General features: G+C 37.2%; 1 protein-coding gene across 4 annotated transcripts in view; it reads right to left on the bottom strand.

The window, feature by feature from the left end:
* Positions 1-21359, bottom strand: part of LOC126236930 (obscurin) — a 681004-nt gene that overhangs the window by 10619 nt on the left and 649026 nt on the right. For all 4 annotated transcript variants that reach the window (XM_049946608.1, XM_049946610.1, XM_049946611.1 and 1 more), the window contains 4 exons: positions 20453-20617; positions 12680-12863; positions 10151-10439; positions 6690-6870 (listed from right to left, as the gene is read on the bottom strand). In XM_049946608.1, the coding sequence (XP_049802565.1) occupies positions 6690-6870; positions 10151-10439; positions 12680-12863; positions 20453-20617 (819 nt within the window). The remainder of the gene's footprint in view (positions 1-6689; positions 6871-10150; positions 10440-12679; positions 12864-20452; positions 20618-21359) is intronic.

Genomic DNA, 21359 nt, shown 5'->3' with positions numbered 1-21359 from the left:
ATGAACAACCCAGAATGAGTTGAGAGTCAGAATATTTCTTGCTAAGGAGATAACTATCTTTACTTTATTTTTTGAATTGTTTCATTTTTGTAGTCTGTGGTTGTTGTATTCTTGTCTGAAGTATTCCTTTTGAGCTACATGTAGCACCAAGAGCAGTCGGGCTGCCCGTGATGTCATCATTATTAGCAGCAAAGAGACCCCAGGCTGCGTGCAGCTCCCGAGGAATAGTGAAGACCAGAATGTAGAGCTGACAAGAAAGTCAATGAAAAATTCAGTTGTTCCTGGTTTGAGAACAAGATTGGTCAGTCTTGCTTGTCTGTATTTATCCACATTTGTGAAGAAATAATAAATTGTTATTCTGTATTTGAGGAATGGCGAAGTAGTGTTATACAAAATAAAAAAGGATTTTGTCAAGAGTTAGTCAATGTTGATCCACTAAAGATGCAAGACAGTTGAAGACATTTGACTGTGGCAATCATGACACGACTTTGTACCAGATGCCGTACCAAGATTACCTATTGGCTTACAATCAAACCAGGATGTAAAGGACAGAGGAACATTTGCTATATATTTCTTGACAATTAATAAATACGAAAAAGATCCTGAAACACTCTGTCATACATTAACAACTCTACAGCAGCAAGATAGTTGTTTAAATACACAGGTTTGAAGTATACAATAAAACAACTCAGATGAGGTTGGAAACTGGAAGATACACAAAGCAATTTTGTTTCATGAGAACAACAAAACAGGTAAATGGTTACTATGCATCCCTAAAAGACAGCACAGAATTACTTATGTGGTATGTACACTTAGATCATGCACACTTTGGACCAAAGAAATTTATCATGCATATGAAACAGTACTACCACTTTAAAAACATGAATTGACAGCTAAAGAAAATATTATGCTCCTGTGAGATATGCCAAAAGGTAAAAATAAATACTTCAGGAGTACATACTTGACTGTATCCAATTATTCCAGGAGAAATTTGGGAGTTAGTGGCATCGGATTTCTTTAGCTCAATGCCTAAAGGCCAGGGAGGAACTGGATACATCTTGGTCATTTTAGAATGTTAGTCAAAGTTGGTAAAGTTGTACCCTCTAAGAAAAGCTACGATCAATAGCATAGTAAATAAATTATGAGATCAGTATTATGAAAAGGAAAGTTGCTACTCACCATATAGCAGAGATGTTGAGTCACAGATAGGCACAACAAAAAGACTGTCACAAATAAGCTTTTGGCTGCACTGAGTGTGGCTTCAGTTGCCAGTGACTGCCTATTTTTGACAAAGGCCATGTTGGCCAAAAGCTTATTTGTGACAGTCTCTTTGTTGTGTGACTCAGCATCTCTGCTATATGGGAAGTAACAACTTTCCTTTTCATAATATTGTTACATTGCATCCAGGGTTTTCTATTGTTTGAAATTATAAGGTCACTGTTTTAAACAGGTTGGTAAACCTAAGAACCAGTTAATGGATAGCGGGAGCCAATTTATATAACTTCAGAGTTTTTGGCATAACAGAATGTAAACTATACTTTAATTTTGTGGGTTAAGTGGCCAGAAGAAAATTCTGCCCTCTAGACAACATCAACAAGGAATATTAAAGAAGAGATGACTAGGGAATCAGAAAAACAGAAAAAAAGATGGGAAAAAAGCACCCCTATATTATACGGAGTGGGAGATGTAGTCTTGTTCAAAAGTCACAAGAGAAGTGACAAGTGTGGAAAGACAACAAGCAAGTTGTACCCACTGTATGAGGGGCCATTCATGATAACCAGGATTCCACATGCAAAGGCAATAATACTAACTGAGCCAACAACTGGCAAAGAAAGGGGCATGTATAATACCCAGGATTTATTATCATCCATAGGAATTAAAGAGCGATTAAGTAACAGTCAATTTTTTTCAAAAATTGTTGAGTGTAAGAAGCTTATTAGGCAGTTACTAACAAATTAAATAATTCAGAAACAGTTTGCAGTTAGCGCTCAGCACGACTGATGTAATGATGGTAACCCACCGTTTATAATATTGGGGGTAAGAGGTAAGGCTAATGTATGCTAACACTACTATAGTTTTAATAAAATGATGTTTATTGTTTCAAGTGCCCTCATTGAGGGTCAGCAAGAAGAAGGTGATTACATTGTGAGTGGTGATGTTGAGAATGTTAGGATTGAACTGGTGATGTTGATAATGTTGGGGTGAATTCAACATGAGATATTAAGTTGGGCAGTGAACCCTTCAAGAAAAACAAAAATTTTTTTGTTCCCCATAAGTGTTTTCACACTGATAAAGGTATTTGATATTGTTGCACGTATAGAGTGAGTTAAGTAGCAGCTCCAAGATGAGGAGTCTGTTCTTGATAATGCTATAGGTATGTCAAAGGTGTACATTATAATGAAAAAGATGTATAATGTCTACATTAGTACTAATACTGACTGCATTATGATTGAGCAGAACTTAAACCTTTCCTTAGTTCCTCCACTTATAACCATGTTACAAGCCACTAAATATTATATTATCTTTCCTTCTCATCCTGTCTGGCAAGTCTCCCCTGACCTGCAGTTCTGGATGACTTTCCTGAAATCTACCCCTCCAATCGTTTTCCTTCATCCCTCTTTGTTCCCATTCAACCCTTCTGCCTGAAGAAGAGAGCCGCAGGCTCCAAAAGCTTGCCTAATTATAACTTCCTATTTGTGTGTGTTCTGCCGCTACTTGGTGAGTAGATTTTTTATCTATCAACTGCATTAATTATTATACCTGATGTAGAGAAGTTTATCAGGAATGGATTATGAGAAATTAATATTCACATAACTTAAACTGTTTATGACACATTATTCCCTTTTGTACATGACATTTTATTTGGTTTTGGTTGGGATTATAGTAGATCTTATATTGGAAACTAAGCTTCATAATGACACCCCAAAAAGTGTTATATAAATGAGTCTTTGCATACAAATACAAACTGAGGTCCTTGGGTTCTGACATTTGTTTAATGGGCTTATTAATGGTAATTGTCATGACTGCTGTACTATGCAACTATTTTAAGTGATATACTGACTGATCAACTTACATTGTAAATGTAAAAACATTTCAGACTGCAACTACAGCAGTTTGTTACTCCTTTAAGGCATAAAAAAGTAAAACACATAAATAAAAGGTTGACTTATTGTTTTACAATATTGTAAAAGTATTCTCTTTTATATATGTTTGTTTGTTTTTTTTTCTTTACTTCCTTTCCTGCTTGTTCATTTATAAGGGGCTGCCTGCATATGTAAGGGTACAAAGTCTCCCTTACATATGTTGATTTTATATCCATGTTGTGAACCTTCAAATAAATGAACAAGCAGAACGAGTTGAGAGTTAGGGTGTTTCTTGTTAAGGAGATAATTATCTTAATATCATTTTTTGAACTGTTTTGTTTTTGTAGTCTGTGGTTGTTGTATTGTTGTCCTGCCTACTTTTCTTCAATTGGCACCTTCTCCTGTCTGTTTCTCCTACTGTCACCATCTTCATTCCTTTCTCCCCCTCTTCCTTACCACTGTCTCCTTCTCTGCCTCTTCCACTGTCTCTCTGTCTCACTGCCATTATCTTTGTCTTCGTCTCATTCTTTTTATTTCCCATTGCCACCGTCTCTTTCTTTCTCATTACAGTCTGCTGTCTTTCTCTTCAACCATCATTGTTTTCTCTCCCTACATGTACTTGGAGATGGTTTGTTTCAGATTTTGACCCTCAGACTGATAAACTTAGGTATAGAGAATGGGGGAAAGTGGGCAAAATTTTTTATGTTGTACTTTGCTGGCCAGGGGCATGGAGAGTGGTGGGTGTGGGTGGGGGTTGCTGGGATCCAGACCCCCCCAAGGCAATGTACGGCCTCTACACATCTCTCTTTTTCATTTCCAGTGTCTTCTCTCTCTTCTTTTCTCCCACTGGCATTGTCTCCCCTCTGTTCCAGCACCACTGTCTCTCTGTTCCTCCCTTTCAACACAAAATAGTGCATATATGTTTGCACACTAAAATATTTGGCAAGAAATGCAGAATAAGGACTGAGGCAGCAGGTACTCCCATTTTCTGTCAGAGTCTTTTAACGAGGAGCATATTTGCCTTTTTTGTGCTTCAACAGGAGCGTTTTTCAGCTGGTTTCCTTGTTTTCCCTGTTATGGATGGATGTACTACTTACATAAAATGAATTCTGTAGGTCAATAAAGTTCTGACAACTTATTTGTATACTTTGACACTCATACTTTTACACAAAATCATCTCTCATCCAATACTAGTTCTCTTTACACTATTTTACATAAATATGCATAGCATTTTTAGGTTGCACCTACAGCTAATCAAAAAATATGATTTATGATTTAAAAGTACAAATAATTTCTTATGACAAAATAACATGCTTATACTGCCAGGTGGCATCGTCAAAATGGTCTGATAGATGCAAAGTGCCCACTGCAGAGAGAGTACCCCATAAAGTTTTATTGGTAAGAAAATGGTGATTAAGAACATAGTTTGAAGATATCAGAACCCTTGTGATGACCCCAGAAACCTTGGCATGTGCTCACTATGAGAGTTAAAACTACGTGTATGCCTCAGAGTGGATGTTAAATGCATATTTTACATGCATAAGTACAGTAAGTTTGAATCTCTGGATCTCAGTAATGGATAATGTTATTGAAAACATTTTCAAACTTCCCTCGGAAAATCATCTTAAGAACAAACAGTAAACATTTCGATGTTTTACCATGAATAGAAATTACAGAAGTGGTTTTCATGGCTTTTCCAAGAACCACTCATGAAGAAATGAGCTTTCATAAGCCTTAGACCACACTTAATGTGAAACAACCAACCAATCTGCTTAATTTGCTTGGACTGGAGGAGGTCTGTAACATATAAATTTTGCCATGTACCAAAGGATAACTACAGTATTCCCATTCTCTCGGTACATTTACAAATGATCACTACACCAAAGGCTGGACTGATCATTAATTTACTAATTGGGGAAGTGGGGGGAATAAAAATTTTAGGGGAGAGCAAAGCTTCACTACAGTAAAAATGTTCAAACAGATGGAAGTTAAGTTGCAGCAGTTATGCACAGGCGAAGAGACTTGCTCAGAATAGATGAGTGTGAAAAGCTGCATCAAATCAGTCTTTGAAATGAAGACCACAACAATAACATCCCCTCTAGCTTCTGCACCTAATAAATCAACAGCTAGTTCTGCCTGTAAAATACAGGAATGCTTTTTATGAGCCATAGCTGATAAGTTATGACCTTTTTCACAAGTTTTTTGGAACAAATCTGTATAAATAAACATGTAAATGTTGATTTGTTCAGGGTCTCAAATCTCCAAATGTACTTCACCAATTGTTTTGAAATTTTGATACAACTTTGCATTCAGATTTGCATGTGTTGTTATACACCTACAGGAGTGCTTTTTATAATATATAAAGAGGAAATATTGTTTCCAGAATGAGATTTTCACTCTGCAGCGGAGTGTGCACTGATATGAAACTTCCTGGCAGATTAAAACTGTGTGCTGAGATGAGGTACTGGCAGAAGTAAAGCTGTGAGGATGGGGCATGAGTCATGCTTGGGTAGCTCAGTTGGTAGAGCACTTGCCCGCGAAAGGCAAAGGTCCCGAGTTCAAGTCACGGTCCGGCACACAGTTTTAATCGGCCAGGAAGTTTCAGGAAATATTGTTAGCAAAAATCTTGAAAATGTCTTGATTGATTTACTTCAAATTTTTACACAATACACTAATAAACATTTGGGAGGACATAGCCTGCATACTTTTAATATAAATAATATATGACTATGTACACCAAATGAAAAAAAAAAAAAAAAAAAAAAAAAAAAAAACCACACGTTCTTGACCAAATTAATTAAAATTTGTGCCTGATATTCTAATAAAAATTCAGACTGACATTGGCTATATATTTTTTAAGCAACAATGTACAAATTTTGTGTTAAAACCGATCGAGAAAAAGAAAATGCTGTGCCGTAAAAATGTGCTGTTTTTTTTTTTCCCCTTGCAATTGGGTTTCACAGGAAACACAAATGTTGTATTTATGGCTTCTCAGCATATGATTAGAATACTAGTACAGAATCTGAATTGACTGAAACTTTGTAATTCTACCTGTTCACACTTTAAAACTATATGAAATACTGTCACTAAGCTACTACCCTCACAGATCCAGCTGCAGGGGAGTTCTCTCACACCCTGCATACAAATAATCCCAGCTGATTTACCTATTCATTTTAAGCTGCTTCAATTCCCAACTGAGGTTTTGTTGGCAATAACAAGGCTCAATCAAGATCAAAGTGATGGGTTGTGACAAATAGGCAGGGGGTGGGGGCAAATGGACATACAGAGGAGATAGATAGAGAGAGGGGGAAGAGGAGGTTGAGAGAGAGAGGAGGGAGGAGGATATGAACAAAGAGAGGGAGGGAGGAGGTGATGGACAGAGAGAGAGGGGAGGAGGAGATGGACAGTGAGAAGGGGGAGAAGGCGAGTAGAATGTATATCCAGTTCCTACACATATTTAACAACTGCAAACCATTGCCTGGTGCACTAGAACAATTAATAAATTTAATTCATATATTCCTTTTAACTGTAAAGTTAAGAACAGTTGGAAACAGATAATAGTACAAACAACTTTGTTAATATGTGGCACTGAATTTAAACATTTACCTGTATATTCTGTCTCACCAACTCTTTGAATAACAGTTCCCAATTTACTGACTCTCTGAGCTGATCCAAGGTCAACCAGCTTCACCTGTACACTTCTTACAGAAGCCATGACTATATTGTCAGGCTGGAGATCAAAATGACAGTATCCTCTCCAATGGAGATACTGAAGTCCATCCAACACCTGGTCACAAAAAAATTCAGCAGTGTTAAGACAATGGACAAATTACATAAAAATCGTTATAATCAGTTTGCAAGTCCATGGAAGATCAGTCCTCTACCACGCGTAAAGTTAAAAATGTACAGTGTATATATAAATGACAGTACACACAAAAGTAGTATATTGGGTTTTACTCAAATACTGTCATTCAGACACTGCTGGTCTACCTTCCACATTTGAATGTGAGATGACCCTAATGAAATTATGTCTCATATATTACGTAAGAAGCAGTGCTGAACAAGTGTATAAATAATACTTCAATAAATATCATAATTAATAACATGGAAATTTAAATTTTTATGGCAAAGAAGTGACTATGAATGTCATTAAGGTAGTAATCAGATTAACTAATTTGTAAAGTGATCACAAGTTCGAAGCTGTTTCAAGGATTTGGGGGTTTACTGGCACACAACTAACAGAACTATCTTGGGTTATTTGTTATGAATGCTAAAGTATTTTGTATGGATGGGGATTTGGGTGGTATATTATAGAGCTCACTCATCTGCAATAAGATCCAGTGACAAATTCACTGATACTGAGTGAGGTGACAGACTGGTTAGCACACTGGATTTGCATTTGAGAGGATGATGGTTAAAATCCCTGACTGGCCATCCATATGTATGTTTTCCTTGATTTCCCTGAATTGTTCCAGGCAAATTCCAGGATGGTTCCTTTGAAAAGGGCACAGCTAATTCCTTCCCCATCCTTTAGCAATCTAGAGCCTGTGCTTCCTCTTTAATCACCACCCTGTCAATGAGAGATTACAATCCCGTCTCCCTTCAGTTTTAAATTGCTTAGAAGAAATAAATTTGCAAGTGAATTCAGAGAAGATGCTTAAGTTGATATAAAGATCAAAACATTATTACTTACATCAGTTAAGCATTATTTAAGGAACCTTGTCCTATATATTGAGAAAGTTATCTGTAATTAAATGAAGAAACACAGAATATATACCTGATGGCACTTATGGATGTACTGTATAATACTTGAAAACACAAATTATTATTTACTTCAGTTGTTGTGTATTAAATGGTGATAACTATATAGTTTCATAATGAAACTAACTCATGTGGGTACTGAGGAAGTCAACATTTGGTATATGTAAATGGAAGTTTAGTTGAGATATCAACGGAATAATTTTTTTTCCTGTATCTTTCTACATCAGTTCATACTGTAACCATGATATTTTGGAAGGTGTATACTCTGATCCCACCTTCCGGTGAAGTAGCAAAAGTCCGTGGAAATTTTTAATATTTAGTGTGTTCTGGTTATGGGATATCCCATAAGAAGCACTACTGCTGCTGCAACACATTTTAAGGCAAATTATGAAAATAAATGATCACGAATGAAGTCAGTTCAGCCATAAATAAGAAAGTTCATGGTAAAATCATTAATTTTTGAGACTGAGAGGAAAGAAAGCGTCCCTTTATTTTACCCTGTGAAACAGTGTTTCATGAAGATAACAACATTAATTGCTCAAGACATTACTCTGCATGAGGTGAAACATAATGTAACAATAGCGCCAAATAATTTACCGATTGGTGTCAGGTAAATAACAGCAAACAGAGGAGATTATATTTATTTTAAATACTGTCAAACATGACAGTAAATCAGTGAATCTCCTTAGCTACTATGTTGACCACTGACTTAGATGGAATATTTATACAGATCAATGATGCACTAGATAATCTCTCATGTGATTGATTTATCCTACATACTGAGGGCTCATTTTGAGGGAAATATTCTTCCTGAATGGATAGTTTGCTTTCTTCAATTCCTTAATAGATTGTGTAATTCTACTGCAGGGGAAGTTCCACTTGATCAAAAATTGTGTTTCAATGCATAAAAAAATAAAATAAAATAAAATAAAAAAGTTAAATGAAAGCAAGAGGATGGTAGGGGAAATGAAAGCATACCGGACTCACACCATGAGTGTGTTATATGCAATACTCTAAGGAAATGAATATGGCAACAGTCTTTAGCTTTCAGGTTTATAATTGTCAATGCATTAAAGAAAATCTTAATAAAAGGGTGAACATAATTAACAAGACAATAGGTTAATCAAAAATCTCAGTGTTATGTGAGGGGATATTAAATACAGCACCAAAAGAGAAATGGTGTCACCTAAATCATGTATGTGTGACTGAGTCCTCTCATTCTGTTAAAAAAAAGAGAAATATGGAAGTGGACATACAGGTGCCAAGCATTGCTACCACATTTTAGTCACATGAAATAGAATTAGTTGTAACCCTTCCCCAAAATGGGAGTTACTTCCCACTGCACTTGCGTATACAAACAGATGAGCACTGAATTACGGTATTTCAAAACTAGATTATTGGCAGGGAGAATGCTGCCCCAAGAAATTTGTGATTAAAGCATATTACAGTGGTTTGGTGCAATGCTGAAGGTATTATTTAACACAACAAGTATTTTAAGTACAGTAACATTGCAAGATGGAAGTAATCTCACAAATGTTACATCTTATTTAGAGTGAGAGTAAAGAGCAATTGGATATCTTGCATGCTGTTAGGACTGAATGCCTTTTTTATTTTATTTCACCTACAGCATAAAGAATAACAACAAATTGTGAACAAGGTAAAAACATGAAAATCTTTTGTGGAAAAGAGAAATGTGTTGACAGCTTATATAAATTTAATGTTAGGATTTTTTAAATGAAGATATCTGTTTCAAAAGTAGCCTTATAAGTAAGTGAAATGTGGAGGATAAACAATACAGATGAGAACCTTTTGAAGTGTGGTGCAATAGAAGAAAACTGAAGATTAGGTAGGGCAACTGATGAAGAGGCACTGCAATGAATGAGAGGAAAAATAAATTATGGCAGAAAGTGACTACAAGAAAGTATGGGTTGACAGGACGCATTCTGAGGCATCATGAATATTTAAGTAAATGTGGGAAGGGGATAAAAATTGTAGACAGAGACCAAAGCTTGACTACAGAATGCACAATCAAATGGATGTGGGTTGCAATAGATAGGTAGCAATGATCTTCATCTGGATAGACTAACGTGGAGAACTGCAAACAGGGTGTTCATTTATGAGCTCCAGTACAGTACAAATCCAATAACTTTTGTTCTCCTGGAGGTGCACATGTTCAATGTTTTAACAAAATAGCACACTTCACAAGAAAGGTAATAAGTGACAAAAGTAATAACATTAGTATGTAATGCTACTATTAGTTTGATATCTAATCTATAACTGCAATTTCATGTCACTCTGAAACTTACTTGTGTTATTATTGTAGCAACTTGCTGCTCAGTATATTCATGTTTACTTGAGAGATATGTCAACACATCTGCTCCCTGAAGCTTTTCTTGAACAAGTGCAGCCACACCAGATCCTGAGATCTTGTATGCTGCTTCCAAACAAGCAATGCGTTCATGCCTCAATGATCTCAAAGCTTCAAATTCCCTGTTCACCTGCTCTTCTGACTCAGGCTTTAATTCTAAAAGTTTTGCAACAACTACCCTGTCAGAACTTTTCTCAATTCCCTTGACAACAATGGAGAAGCGCCCCCTGTCAAATTTTAGAACACAAAAAATAGAAATTGTCTAACATTCTCTCTGTAATAAATCTTCAGATTCTAATCTGACTATAAATAAAATAGCCATTAATTAAAAACTCACATTAGGTTTTAAGAAATGAAAGCAAGAACTTACCAGTCATAATATACAGTGTTGTCAAAAACAGCTCGAAAAGCTTTAAGGGTGCTACAAGATAAGTTGCGCTGAGAAATAATAGTTAAGAAAAAATTTCAATACACTGTGCCATTTCAAAGTTAATTAACACTGAAGTTAACAACCGGGCCACTGAGTACATAAATTCAAGGGGTCCAACACAGATGGTGTCACCAGACCTATTCTTCATTTGGCTTCCTCAAACTGAAGGAACAAACCCAAGCAAAAGGGTCAGCAGTGTTGTGTGGTATCAACTATGCTGTGAAAACCACTGACAATAAGCGTATTTGACAGGCTGTTTGAATTTGCGCATGCAACAGCCTGACTGACTAGCTACAGTGCTAATTAACTTGGAAATGGTGCAACTTACAGAATTTTTTTCTTAACATTTCTCAGCATAACCTATCTTGCAACATCCTTATAAGCTTTTCAGGCTGTTTCTGATCACCGTGTATATCGACTCCACCATTATAAAAAAACTCAGCCATATGTATATTCTCATTAAAAAATTTACTTCACTACGAATAAAGTAGTACAGAATGAAACACTGTGGTTCATTAACTTCTGCCCACATAAAATTTTTAGGATCATACACACTGCAGAGACAAGAAAATAACAAGGCATATGACAAAGCACAGGCTGCAAATAAAGCAGCGAATCATGAATGTAATAATAACAATGTTATGTATCACATGTGATTCAAATTCTATGACACACTGGATACTCTTTCTTCTTACTCTTAAATACTTTAAAGGAAGCTCAAGTTTTAAAGCTCATGATTTGTTAACTTTTATTTCCTCTCTGTGACGTTTCATAATGCGAAATTCACCACATACCTGTCTTTATAAGTTAATTGAAATGCCTACTGTCAAGGGTACTTTATTTTTAAACAACAGAAAGTACAGGCTGGAACATCAACAATGTTATGAAAATGACAGACAGCTATTCACTGTAAAGTTGACATGGTGACTTGCAGACAGGCATGATGATGCTAAAAAGGCTGTTACAAATAAGCTTGCAGCCAAAGATTTCTTTAGAAAAGAAAAATGCATACACAATGACACAAACAAGCATGCCTCACACACAAAGGACTGATATCTCTGGCTGTTTCGGCTGTTGTTGTGTGCGAGGTGTGCTTGCATGAATGTGCGTGCATTTTTCTTTTTTGAAGAAGGATTTGGCCATAAGCTCAGTGTGTAATAGTCTTTCCACCATTCCTGTGCGCAACTCAGTGTGTTATTTTTATGCTGGGTAGCAATTTATCCTTTTCATAATATTAAGCAATGGAAAACCCAGGATGGAACAATGACAATATTCTGAAAAGGACAGATTGCTACTCACCATGTAGTAGAGACTGAGTCACTGACAGGCACAACAAAAAGGCTGCTAAACAAGAAATAGAGAAAACACACACACACACACACACACACACACACACACACACACACACACACACACACACAGTGGTCATGTGTGTGTGTGTGTTTCAGAAGAAGGCCTTTCGGCTGAAAGCTTACTTGTTTAGCAGTCTTTTTGTTGTGCCTTTCTGCGACTCAACATCTCCACTATGTGGTGAGTAGCAATCTATCCTTTTCATAATATTGTTGATTTAATTTTTGTTATTAATGTGATGTATATCTGGTTGGTAGAAGTAGCTTGAAAGTAAGCAAGAGAATAAAATATTTTTTGTTGACTGTGCTTCCTAGCTTTTATAATTTGTAGAAATGACATTATGTAGCACCTTAAGCCAGTCTTCAATTCATTCTTTATTGAGCTACTTAAAGAATAACAGCAGCTTATGGTGTTACATAATGTGATTTCTACAATAAGCAAAATAAGACTGTGTTTCATGTCATGACACATTGTGTATACATAATACATTACTCAAACTATAGAGAATGAAAACATGCCAGTACTCATCAAATCATTTAACAACCATCAATTTTCTTTCAGTTGTAATTTCTGTCTCAGTTTTGATTTTTTTCAAGAAGTATCTAATCTAGCATGCTCTGTTCACCACAGATGGGGGGGGGGGGGGGGGGGGGGGGGGGGGAAGGAAGCATGCCCTTGCTTTCTTACCGGGCAAGTTCTGAGACAAAACTGTATTTCTCAGTCAGTGATCCCTCAGTGGTCCACTCGACAGGATTCTTTTCTATTGAGTAGTCAAGTTTTGGCTTAGAATCTTCAATTGTGATGGCCTGTCCTGATTCTGTGATTTGCTGAAGATGCTTCATTGCACGTGTGACTTGAACCTTTGGTGACCCTGCAATGGATTAGGAAATTAACACTGGTTGTCAATATAAGTATGTATCACATTAGTAGTCACAGTAACATCCTTTTTTATTTCTAAATCCACATCATACTAACTTGATAAACTGGGAGATTGAGAGATACTAAGCTAATGGTTGAAGAATAAAGTATCCCATTGTGTTAACAATGGGATACTGATAGAAATTTCTCTAATGTTTGGCTAGTGAAAATAACTATCAATGTTACAGAGCTCTTTTTTGATAAAGTCTGACAATTAATAGGTAAAATTAACTGATGCCTGGACAGATTATTAAAGCAGAAAGTTCAAATATACAGCTTTGCAATAACTATGTTACAGTGCCCCCCATGAACCATGGACCTTGCCGTTGGTGGGGAGGCTTGCGTGCCTCAGCGATACAGATGGCCGTACCGTAGGTGCAACCACAACGAAGGGGTATCTGTTGAGAGGCCAGACAAACATGTGGTTCCTGAAGAGGGGCAGCAGCCTTTTCAGTAGTTGCAGGGGCAACAGTCTGGATGATTGACTGATCTGGCCTTGTAACATTAAACAAAATGGCCTTGCTGTGCTGGTACTGCGAATGGCTGAAAGCAAGGGGAAACTAGAGCCGTAATTTTTCCCGAGGACATGCAGCTTTACTGTATGATTAAATGATGATGGCGTCCTCTTGGGTAAAATATTCGGGAGGTAAAATAGTCCCCCATTCGGATCTCCGGGCAGGGACTACTCAGGAGGACGTCGTTATCAGGAGAAAGAAAACTGGCGTTCTACGGATCGGAGCGTGGAATGTCAGATCCCTTAATCGGGCAGGTAGGTTAGAAAATTTAAAAAGGGAAATGGATAGGTTAAAGTTAGATATAGTGGGAATTAGTGAAGTTCGGTGGCAGGAGGAACAAGACTTTAGGGGTAATGCAGGAGTAGGTTTAATAATGAATAAAAAAATAGGAGTGCGGGTTAGCTACTACAAACAGCATAGTGAACGCATTATTGTGGCCAAGATAGACACAAAGCCCATGCCTACTACAGTAGTACAAGTTTATATGCCAACTAGCTCTGCAGATGATGAAGAAATAGATGAAATGTATGACGAGATAAAAGAAATTAAATAGGTAGTGAAGGGAGACGAAAATTTAATAGTCATGGGTGACTGGAATTCGTCAGTAGGAAAAGGGAGAGAAGGAAACATAGTAGGTGAATATGGATTGGGGGTAAGAAATGAAAGAGGAAGCCGCCTTGTAGAATTTTGCACAGAGCATAACTTAATCATAGCTAACACTTGGTTCAAGAATCATAAAAGAAGGTTGTATACATGGAAGAATCCTGGAGATACTAAAAGGTATCAGATAGATTATATAATGGTAAGAGAGAGATTTAGGAACCAGGTTTTAAATTGTAAGACATTTCCAGGGGCAGATGTGGATTCTGACCACAATCTATTGGTTATGAACTGCAGATTGAAACTGAAGAAACTGCAAAAAGGTGGGAATTTAAGGAGATGGGACCTGGATAAACTAAAAGAACCAGAGGTTGTAGAGAGTTTCAGGGAGAGCATAAGGGAACAATTGACAAGAATGGGGGAAAGAAATACAGTAGAAGAAGAATGGGTAGCTCTGAGGGATGAAGTAGTGAAGGCAGCAGAGGATCAAGTAGGTAAAAAGACGAGGGCTAATAGAAATCCTTGGGTAACAGAAGAAATATTGAATTTAATTGATGAAAGGAGAAAATATAAAAACGCAGTAAATAAAACAGGCAAAAAGGAATACAAACGTCTCAAAAATGAGATCGACAGGAAGTGCAAAATGGCTAAGCAGGGATGGCTAGAGGACAAATGTAAGGATGTAGCGGGTTGTCTCACTAGGGGTAAGATTATTGCCTACAGGAAAATTAAAGAGACCTTTGGAGAGAAGAGAACCACTTGTATGAATATCAAGAGCTCAGATGGCAACCCAGTTCTAAGCAAAGAAGGGAAGGCAGAAAGGTGGAAGGAGTATATAGAGGGTTTATACAAGGGCGATGTACTTGAAGACAATATTATGGAAATGGAAGAGGATGTAGATGAAGATGAAATGGGAGATAAGATACTGCGTGAAGAGTTTGACAGAGCACTGAAAGACCTGAGTCGAAACAAGGCCCCGGGAGTAGACAACATTCCATTAGAACTACTGACAGCTTTGGGAGAGCCAGTCCTGACAAAACTCTACCATCTGGTGAGCAAGATGTGTGAGACAGGCGAAATACCCACAGACTTCAAGAAGAATATAATAATTCCAATCCCAAAGAAAGCAGGTGTTGACAGATGTGAAAATTACCGAACTATCAGTTTAATAAGTCACAGCTGCAAAATACTAACGCGAATTCTTTACAGACGAATGGAAAAACTAGTAGAAGCCGACCTCGGGGAAGATCAGTTTGGATTCCGTAGAAACACTGGAACACGTGAGGCAATACTGACCTTACGACTTATCTTAGAAGAAAGATTAAGGAAAGGCAAACCTACGTTTCTAGCATTTGTAGACTTAGAGAAAGCTTTTGACAACGTTAACTGGAATACTCTCTTTCAAATTCTGAAGTTGACAGGGGTAAAATACAGGGAGCGAAAGGCTATTTACAGTTTGTACAGAAACCAGATGCCAGTTATAAGAGTCGAGGGGCATGAAAGGGAAGCAGTGGATGGGAAAGGAGTGAGACAGGGTTGTAGTCTCTCCCCAACGTTATTTAATCTGTATATTGAGCAAGCAGTAAAGGAAACAAAAGAAAAATTTGGAATAGGTATTAAAATTCATGGAGAAGAAGTAAAAACTTTGAGGTTCGCCGATGACATTGTAATTCTGTCAGAGACAGCAAAGGACTTGGAAGAGCAGTTGAACGGAATGGACAGTGTCTTGAAAGATGGATATAAGATGAACATCAACAAAAGCAAAATGAGGATAATGGAATGTAGTCAAATTAAATCAGGTGATGCTGAGGGGATTAGATTAGGAAATGAGACACTTAAAGTAGTAAAGGAGTTTTGCTATTTATGGAGTAAAATAACTGATGATGGTCGAAGTAGAGAGGATATAAAATGTAGACTGGCAAGGAAGTCGTTTCTGATAGTATTTGTATGGAGTGTAGCCATGTATGGAAGTGAAACATGGACGATAACCAGTTTGGACAAGAAGAGAATAGAAGCTTTCGAAATGTGGTGCTACAGAAGAATGCTGAAGATAAGGTGGGTAGATCACATAACTAATGAGGAGGTATTGAATATGACTGGGGAGAAGAGAAGTTTGTGGCACAACTTGACTAGAAGAAGGGATTGGTTGGTAGGACATGTTTTGAGGCATCAAGGGATCACAAATTTAGCATTGGAGGGCAGCGTGGAGGGTAAAAATCGTAGAGGGAGACCAAGAGATGAATAGACTAAGCAGATTCAGAAGGATGTAGGTTGCAGTAGGTACTGGGAGATGAAGAAGCTTGCACAGGATAGAGTAGCATGGAGAGCTGCATCAAACCAGTCTCAGGACTGAAGACCACAACAACAACAATGTTACAGTGGCTCCCACATGGAAGCTTTGACAGTGCAGGTGTCGATCAACGTAACACCTCTGCGCCTTTGAAATATATACATATGAAATTAGAATAATGTTCACACGCAACAGATCACTTTTATTGCCTCAAGTGTAGCATTAATGTTTTCTTGCCCAGTTTTTTCTCTATGGTGAACACGAAGAAACAAATGAGCTGTCTAGAAACCTACTGAATTACATTACAATTTAACAAATACTAACTTTAATATTGTCATTTTGTATAAACATACCAGACAAAAATTTAGTTAACTGCAGGAGGCATAACACTAATACCATGAGGCACCACCTCTGGCCTTTATACTGGCCGCAGTTTGGTGAGGAAAAGAGTCCACAACTGTTTTACTTATGCCAAATCCAGCTGCACCCACCCATCGATGACTACATCCAGCAGTGCTAAGTACGGGATGTTGATGGATAAATTTCACCTGATGGTCCAAATAGTTCCATGTATTTTCTATGGGATTAAATTCTGGTAAGTTAGTGTGTCAGTCAAGTTGTAATATGTTGCCTGTGTGTTCATCAAATCAGGAATGTATGCATGCTGCCCTGTGAATATGACTGTTGTCATCTTAGAAGATGGAAGTTTCCACAGTATACCCCAAAAGAAGATGCAGAATAAATGACAAAATCTGATTGCCAAAAATAGTTAAATATACTTCCTGGTTCCTGTTCACGATAACATGAATGAATGGGCCCATGTCATGTTACAAAACTCATCTCTAAAACATGCACAACTGATTCTAGCCAGAACTGTACTCTCCAAGTACTGCAGTTTAAACACCCCACAGGGCCATCAGTTCACTGGATGCCTTGCTGTGTCATTTTAAAGGAAGATATAATTTCACACTACATGCCTACAGTCAACTACTGTCCAGTTAGTGTTGTTTGATGCACTGAAGATCTGCCACTTTATATGCCACTGTGGGCAAAGGTCTTTTGCAGCATTCCCAGATCCAAAGGTCTATTACAAGCAGTTCTCATCCACATGTTAGCTCGGAAGCTGGATGAGATGGGCCATCATTCACTGGCTGCAGCAATTCTTGTGTGGTTTGAAACTGACTCTCATTGGCACTCTATGATACTTGTCTCTGGTCCCTGTTGGCTAGGATCTTTAAGCAAACATTGTTCTCCTGCCATGCTACATGGCTGCAAAAAGTACACTGTTCCTTGTAGACTTGCTGTACAGTCAACACTGATACAGCAGCAAATTGTGACACTTCATTCAGATGAGTGTATTAGCTAATTATAAAAGTCAGATATGATTAACACTAAATGATGTCTAATTGTCTACCTCAATTCTGTTTTTGATGCCTAATTTCATACAAAACATATAGTAGCAAACAACATTTTTATCTTCAGTGCCTGAATTTTACATTTCACATTGTTATTTGTTTCTCACTGTTGGGATTTACTACACTGCCAACACATAATTTTCCATTCCATACACATACTGTTTTGTTTTGTCTTAGAATAATGTGTGTTTGTATTTTATTTATTTGAAACAAATTAATGCAGGACACTATATAAACTGCAATATGCCTCAAATATCAGTGTGATGAAGAGTACCTTTAACATTTCATTATGACCCAGTTGTAATTTAGAAATAATGAAGTTAAAAAACCTTTTCCATTTTTAAGGTTTGTTGTCATAATGAATGCTGTCAGATATCAAGCAAAGTCAAGGCATGAGAAGTCTTGGACCAATAAATAAATGTGAAATACAAATTGTGATTTTGAAGATCTGTGTGTGTCATAAGGAATAAGGGATTTCATGGCACAGGAAAGTCAAAACAAAAAATATTTTCAACTGGCAGCTGTTCGATAATAAAGTATCATCTGTAACTATATTTAATAGTATACTTTAGTATTCAGCTGTGGCTTTGTTTCCCCTTTTTAACACACTGTTAAGCAGCGGTACATATAGCACACCAATGATCATTTGTTCTAAGATCATCCTATACATCTTGCAAACACTAATGATTTTTAGATATTTAAACCATATTCTTTGTTCACACCTGTAATATATTTTAGTAAAAGTGATTTATGTGCCTCTTTCTTACACAGTATTACCTCTGTTTCTTATTTACATATTGTGCCAGAAGCAAACAACAACATGGATACAAAACACTGCTCAGCCCCACATTCACAATCTCTAGACAGAAATGCCTTCTCTGGAAATTAGTTCTGTTCCAGTGACTCCAAAATTGAGTTGGTTGACTGACTTCCAAGCAATCAATTTTTCTTAAGATATAATTCATATTTTCAGGTGTTGTGTTTCAGCATTCTACATTTGTAGTCTCATTTCCTGTGGTGATGCTACGAGTTTCCTCAGTTGTCTTGAGGAAACTGTTGCTCAGCTTCAGACGTGAATGTGCTTGCTAGCAGCTAAACAGAAGATGAGCTTCTGAAATTGCTTAATCTTCTTTTACTGGCTACTATTTCTCATCAAATATTGGAAAGTATGGGTCTAGAGTAACAATGAAGCTTTCCTGTAGGAGTGGACTGTAGACAACCTTTACTGTTGCAACATATCTGATTATTAGTCACTCCTACAACTTTGGTGTGGTGGGATCTGTACCATGCTGGGCTTTTGTATTCACTTGTAGAGTAGAACAAAATTAGTGAAGAAGTCCTTACAGTTTCTGTTTGTGCTCTCCAGCTTGTTTCTATTGACTTTCACTCAACATTATTTTTAGCAGATACTTTAAAATTGGTATCTGGACAATGTTGCTTAAAACACAAGGCAGAGTACAGTGTAAACCCCAGGTATTTTGGAATTGCACAATGTTCCTGTGTTATCTTCTAAGTAGATTTTTAAACTATTTTATGCCCTCCCAGGTCCTCAAATGAACACATTAGCTCACATTTTAGTGGGTTCAATTTGAGTTGATTCTCGTCACAAAATGTGTAGCAGGTGTAAAAGGTTCTACTGTTTCGAATTTCCTGCCTTGTGCAGTGACAAATTAGTGTGGGTGTTAAACAAAAATGGTGCTAGCACACTTCCTTCATCTGCTTCTCTGGCCCTTGAATTCCATGCGGAAGATTCTATTCTTGGGGAGATTTGAGATAGTTCAGGTTCACAAATAAACTTTTGTGATGATGTAAACATTTTCCAATAAAAAACAATGGTTCACATGATTGTAAACTACTGTAAGCTTCTGTAGCAAATACAAATACACTACAATAGTAAAGAAACTTCCTGGCAGATTAAAACTGTTTGCTGGACTGAGACTCGAACTCAGGAACTTTTGCCTTTTGCGAGCAGGTGCTCTACCATCTGAGCTACCCAAGCATGACTCACAACCAATCCTCTCAGCTTTACATCCACCAGTACCTTGTCTCCTACCTTTCAAACTTCACAGAAGCTCTCCTGCAAAACCTTCAGAACTAGCACTCCTGGAAGAAAGAATATTGTGGAGACATAGCTTTGCCACAGCTTGGGGGATGTTTCTAGAATGAAATTATCACTCTGCAGTGGAGTGTGCACTGATATGAAACTTCCTGGCAGATTAAAACTGTGTGCCAGACCGAGATGGTAGGGCACTTGCCTGTGAAAGGCAAAAGGTCCCGAGTTTGAGTCTTGATCCGGCACACAGTTTTAATCTGTCAGGAAGTTTCACACTCCACTAATCACTGCATCACCTGTTCTGACCAAAATTGAGTTTCACATCAATGTGACAAGATTAATTTTGGTGCACTATTATCTGCACAGTTTATTAGAGAGAGAGAGAGAGAGAGAGAGAGAGAGAGAGAGAGAGAGAGAGAGAGACAACAAAAACCCTTTTATGTAAAGGCCACACTCAGTATAATATTCTGAACATCACTGACATTTGTTAACTACTGCAATAACATGTGCAGAAAGAATACATTCTCTTCTTTTTTAGAATAAACATTGCAGTTGTATTTATTAACCATGTGGCCTCTAAAAGAGAATTGTTTTTTAACCATGCAGCGTCACATGTTTGTATGGCATTTGTTGCCTTAATTTTTCTAATACTGTTTACACTACATTTACCTGATTCCTTTGTTTTAATTAGCTCTGTAGGAATGCCCTTTTCACTCCAACCAATGCGATTTCGAGCAGAGAGCCTAAATTGATAATTTGTTGTTGGTTTTAAGTCATGCACAAGGAAAAATTCATGATCAATGTTGTTTGCAACATCCAGCCACTCAACATTATCTGTAAAAGAATACACTGATGAAAACATATAAAACATCTTGTGTATAGAAAATAAAAAAAATGACAAAACATTTTCTATAAAATTCTTCTGATAGGTTGTCTGTGTCATATTATAAAATTATGAACAGGTTTGGCCACTATTGTAAGTATACTACTGAGGCAAGTAACTCTGATATACTGTTGCCACTCTTGCCCATTTAAAAGAAGCACAAATAAAATTCATTATATGATTGAAAGATATAGGAAGTGATTGAGATAGTTAAGTGACCCTCAAACATGAACTGCAAAGATAGTTACAAGCTATTTTCATCTTTGCTGCCAGTGGTAGCCACTATACCTTTAGCCACCATAAGGGTAGACTAGATTCGTAAGACTGCCACAACAGATGTGGCTGTAAACACTTCTATGGAAGGCACACAACACACTGACACATCCTAATTGTGATCAAACTCCATGGCATCATCTACACATCATGAAAGCAATTGCTCTTGATGGGCCAGTAAAAATCTTTCTCATCTTAGACACAATAAAACAATCAGCTTCCTTCATCTCCACTTGTGACATTCATTTATGTGATTACTCTTATCCACATTTCTTTTAAGGAATTAGATAGGGTTACAGGTGAAGATAGTACACTAGAGCTGAAAGTTTCATTTATTTAGTAGTATTACATATCGTGATGAAGGCTAGTTGCAATAGTGGTAGAAAGGTAGAGTCTCATTTTACATAATGTCACAGAATA

This window comes from Schistocerca nitens, chromosome 2 (genome assembly GCF_023898315.1).
Source record: "Schistocerca nitens isolate TAMUIC-IGC-003100 chromosome 2, iqSchNite1.1, whole genome shotgun sequence".
Lineage (NCBI taxonomy): Eukaryota > Metazoa > Arthropoda > Insecta > Orthoptera > Acrididae > Schistocerca > Schistocerca nitens.
The sequence above is the reverse complement of the archived record's forward strand: the minus strand, read 5'-3'. Positions and strand labels throughout refer to the sequence as shown.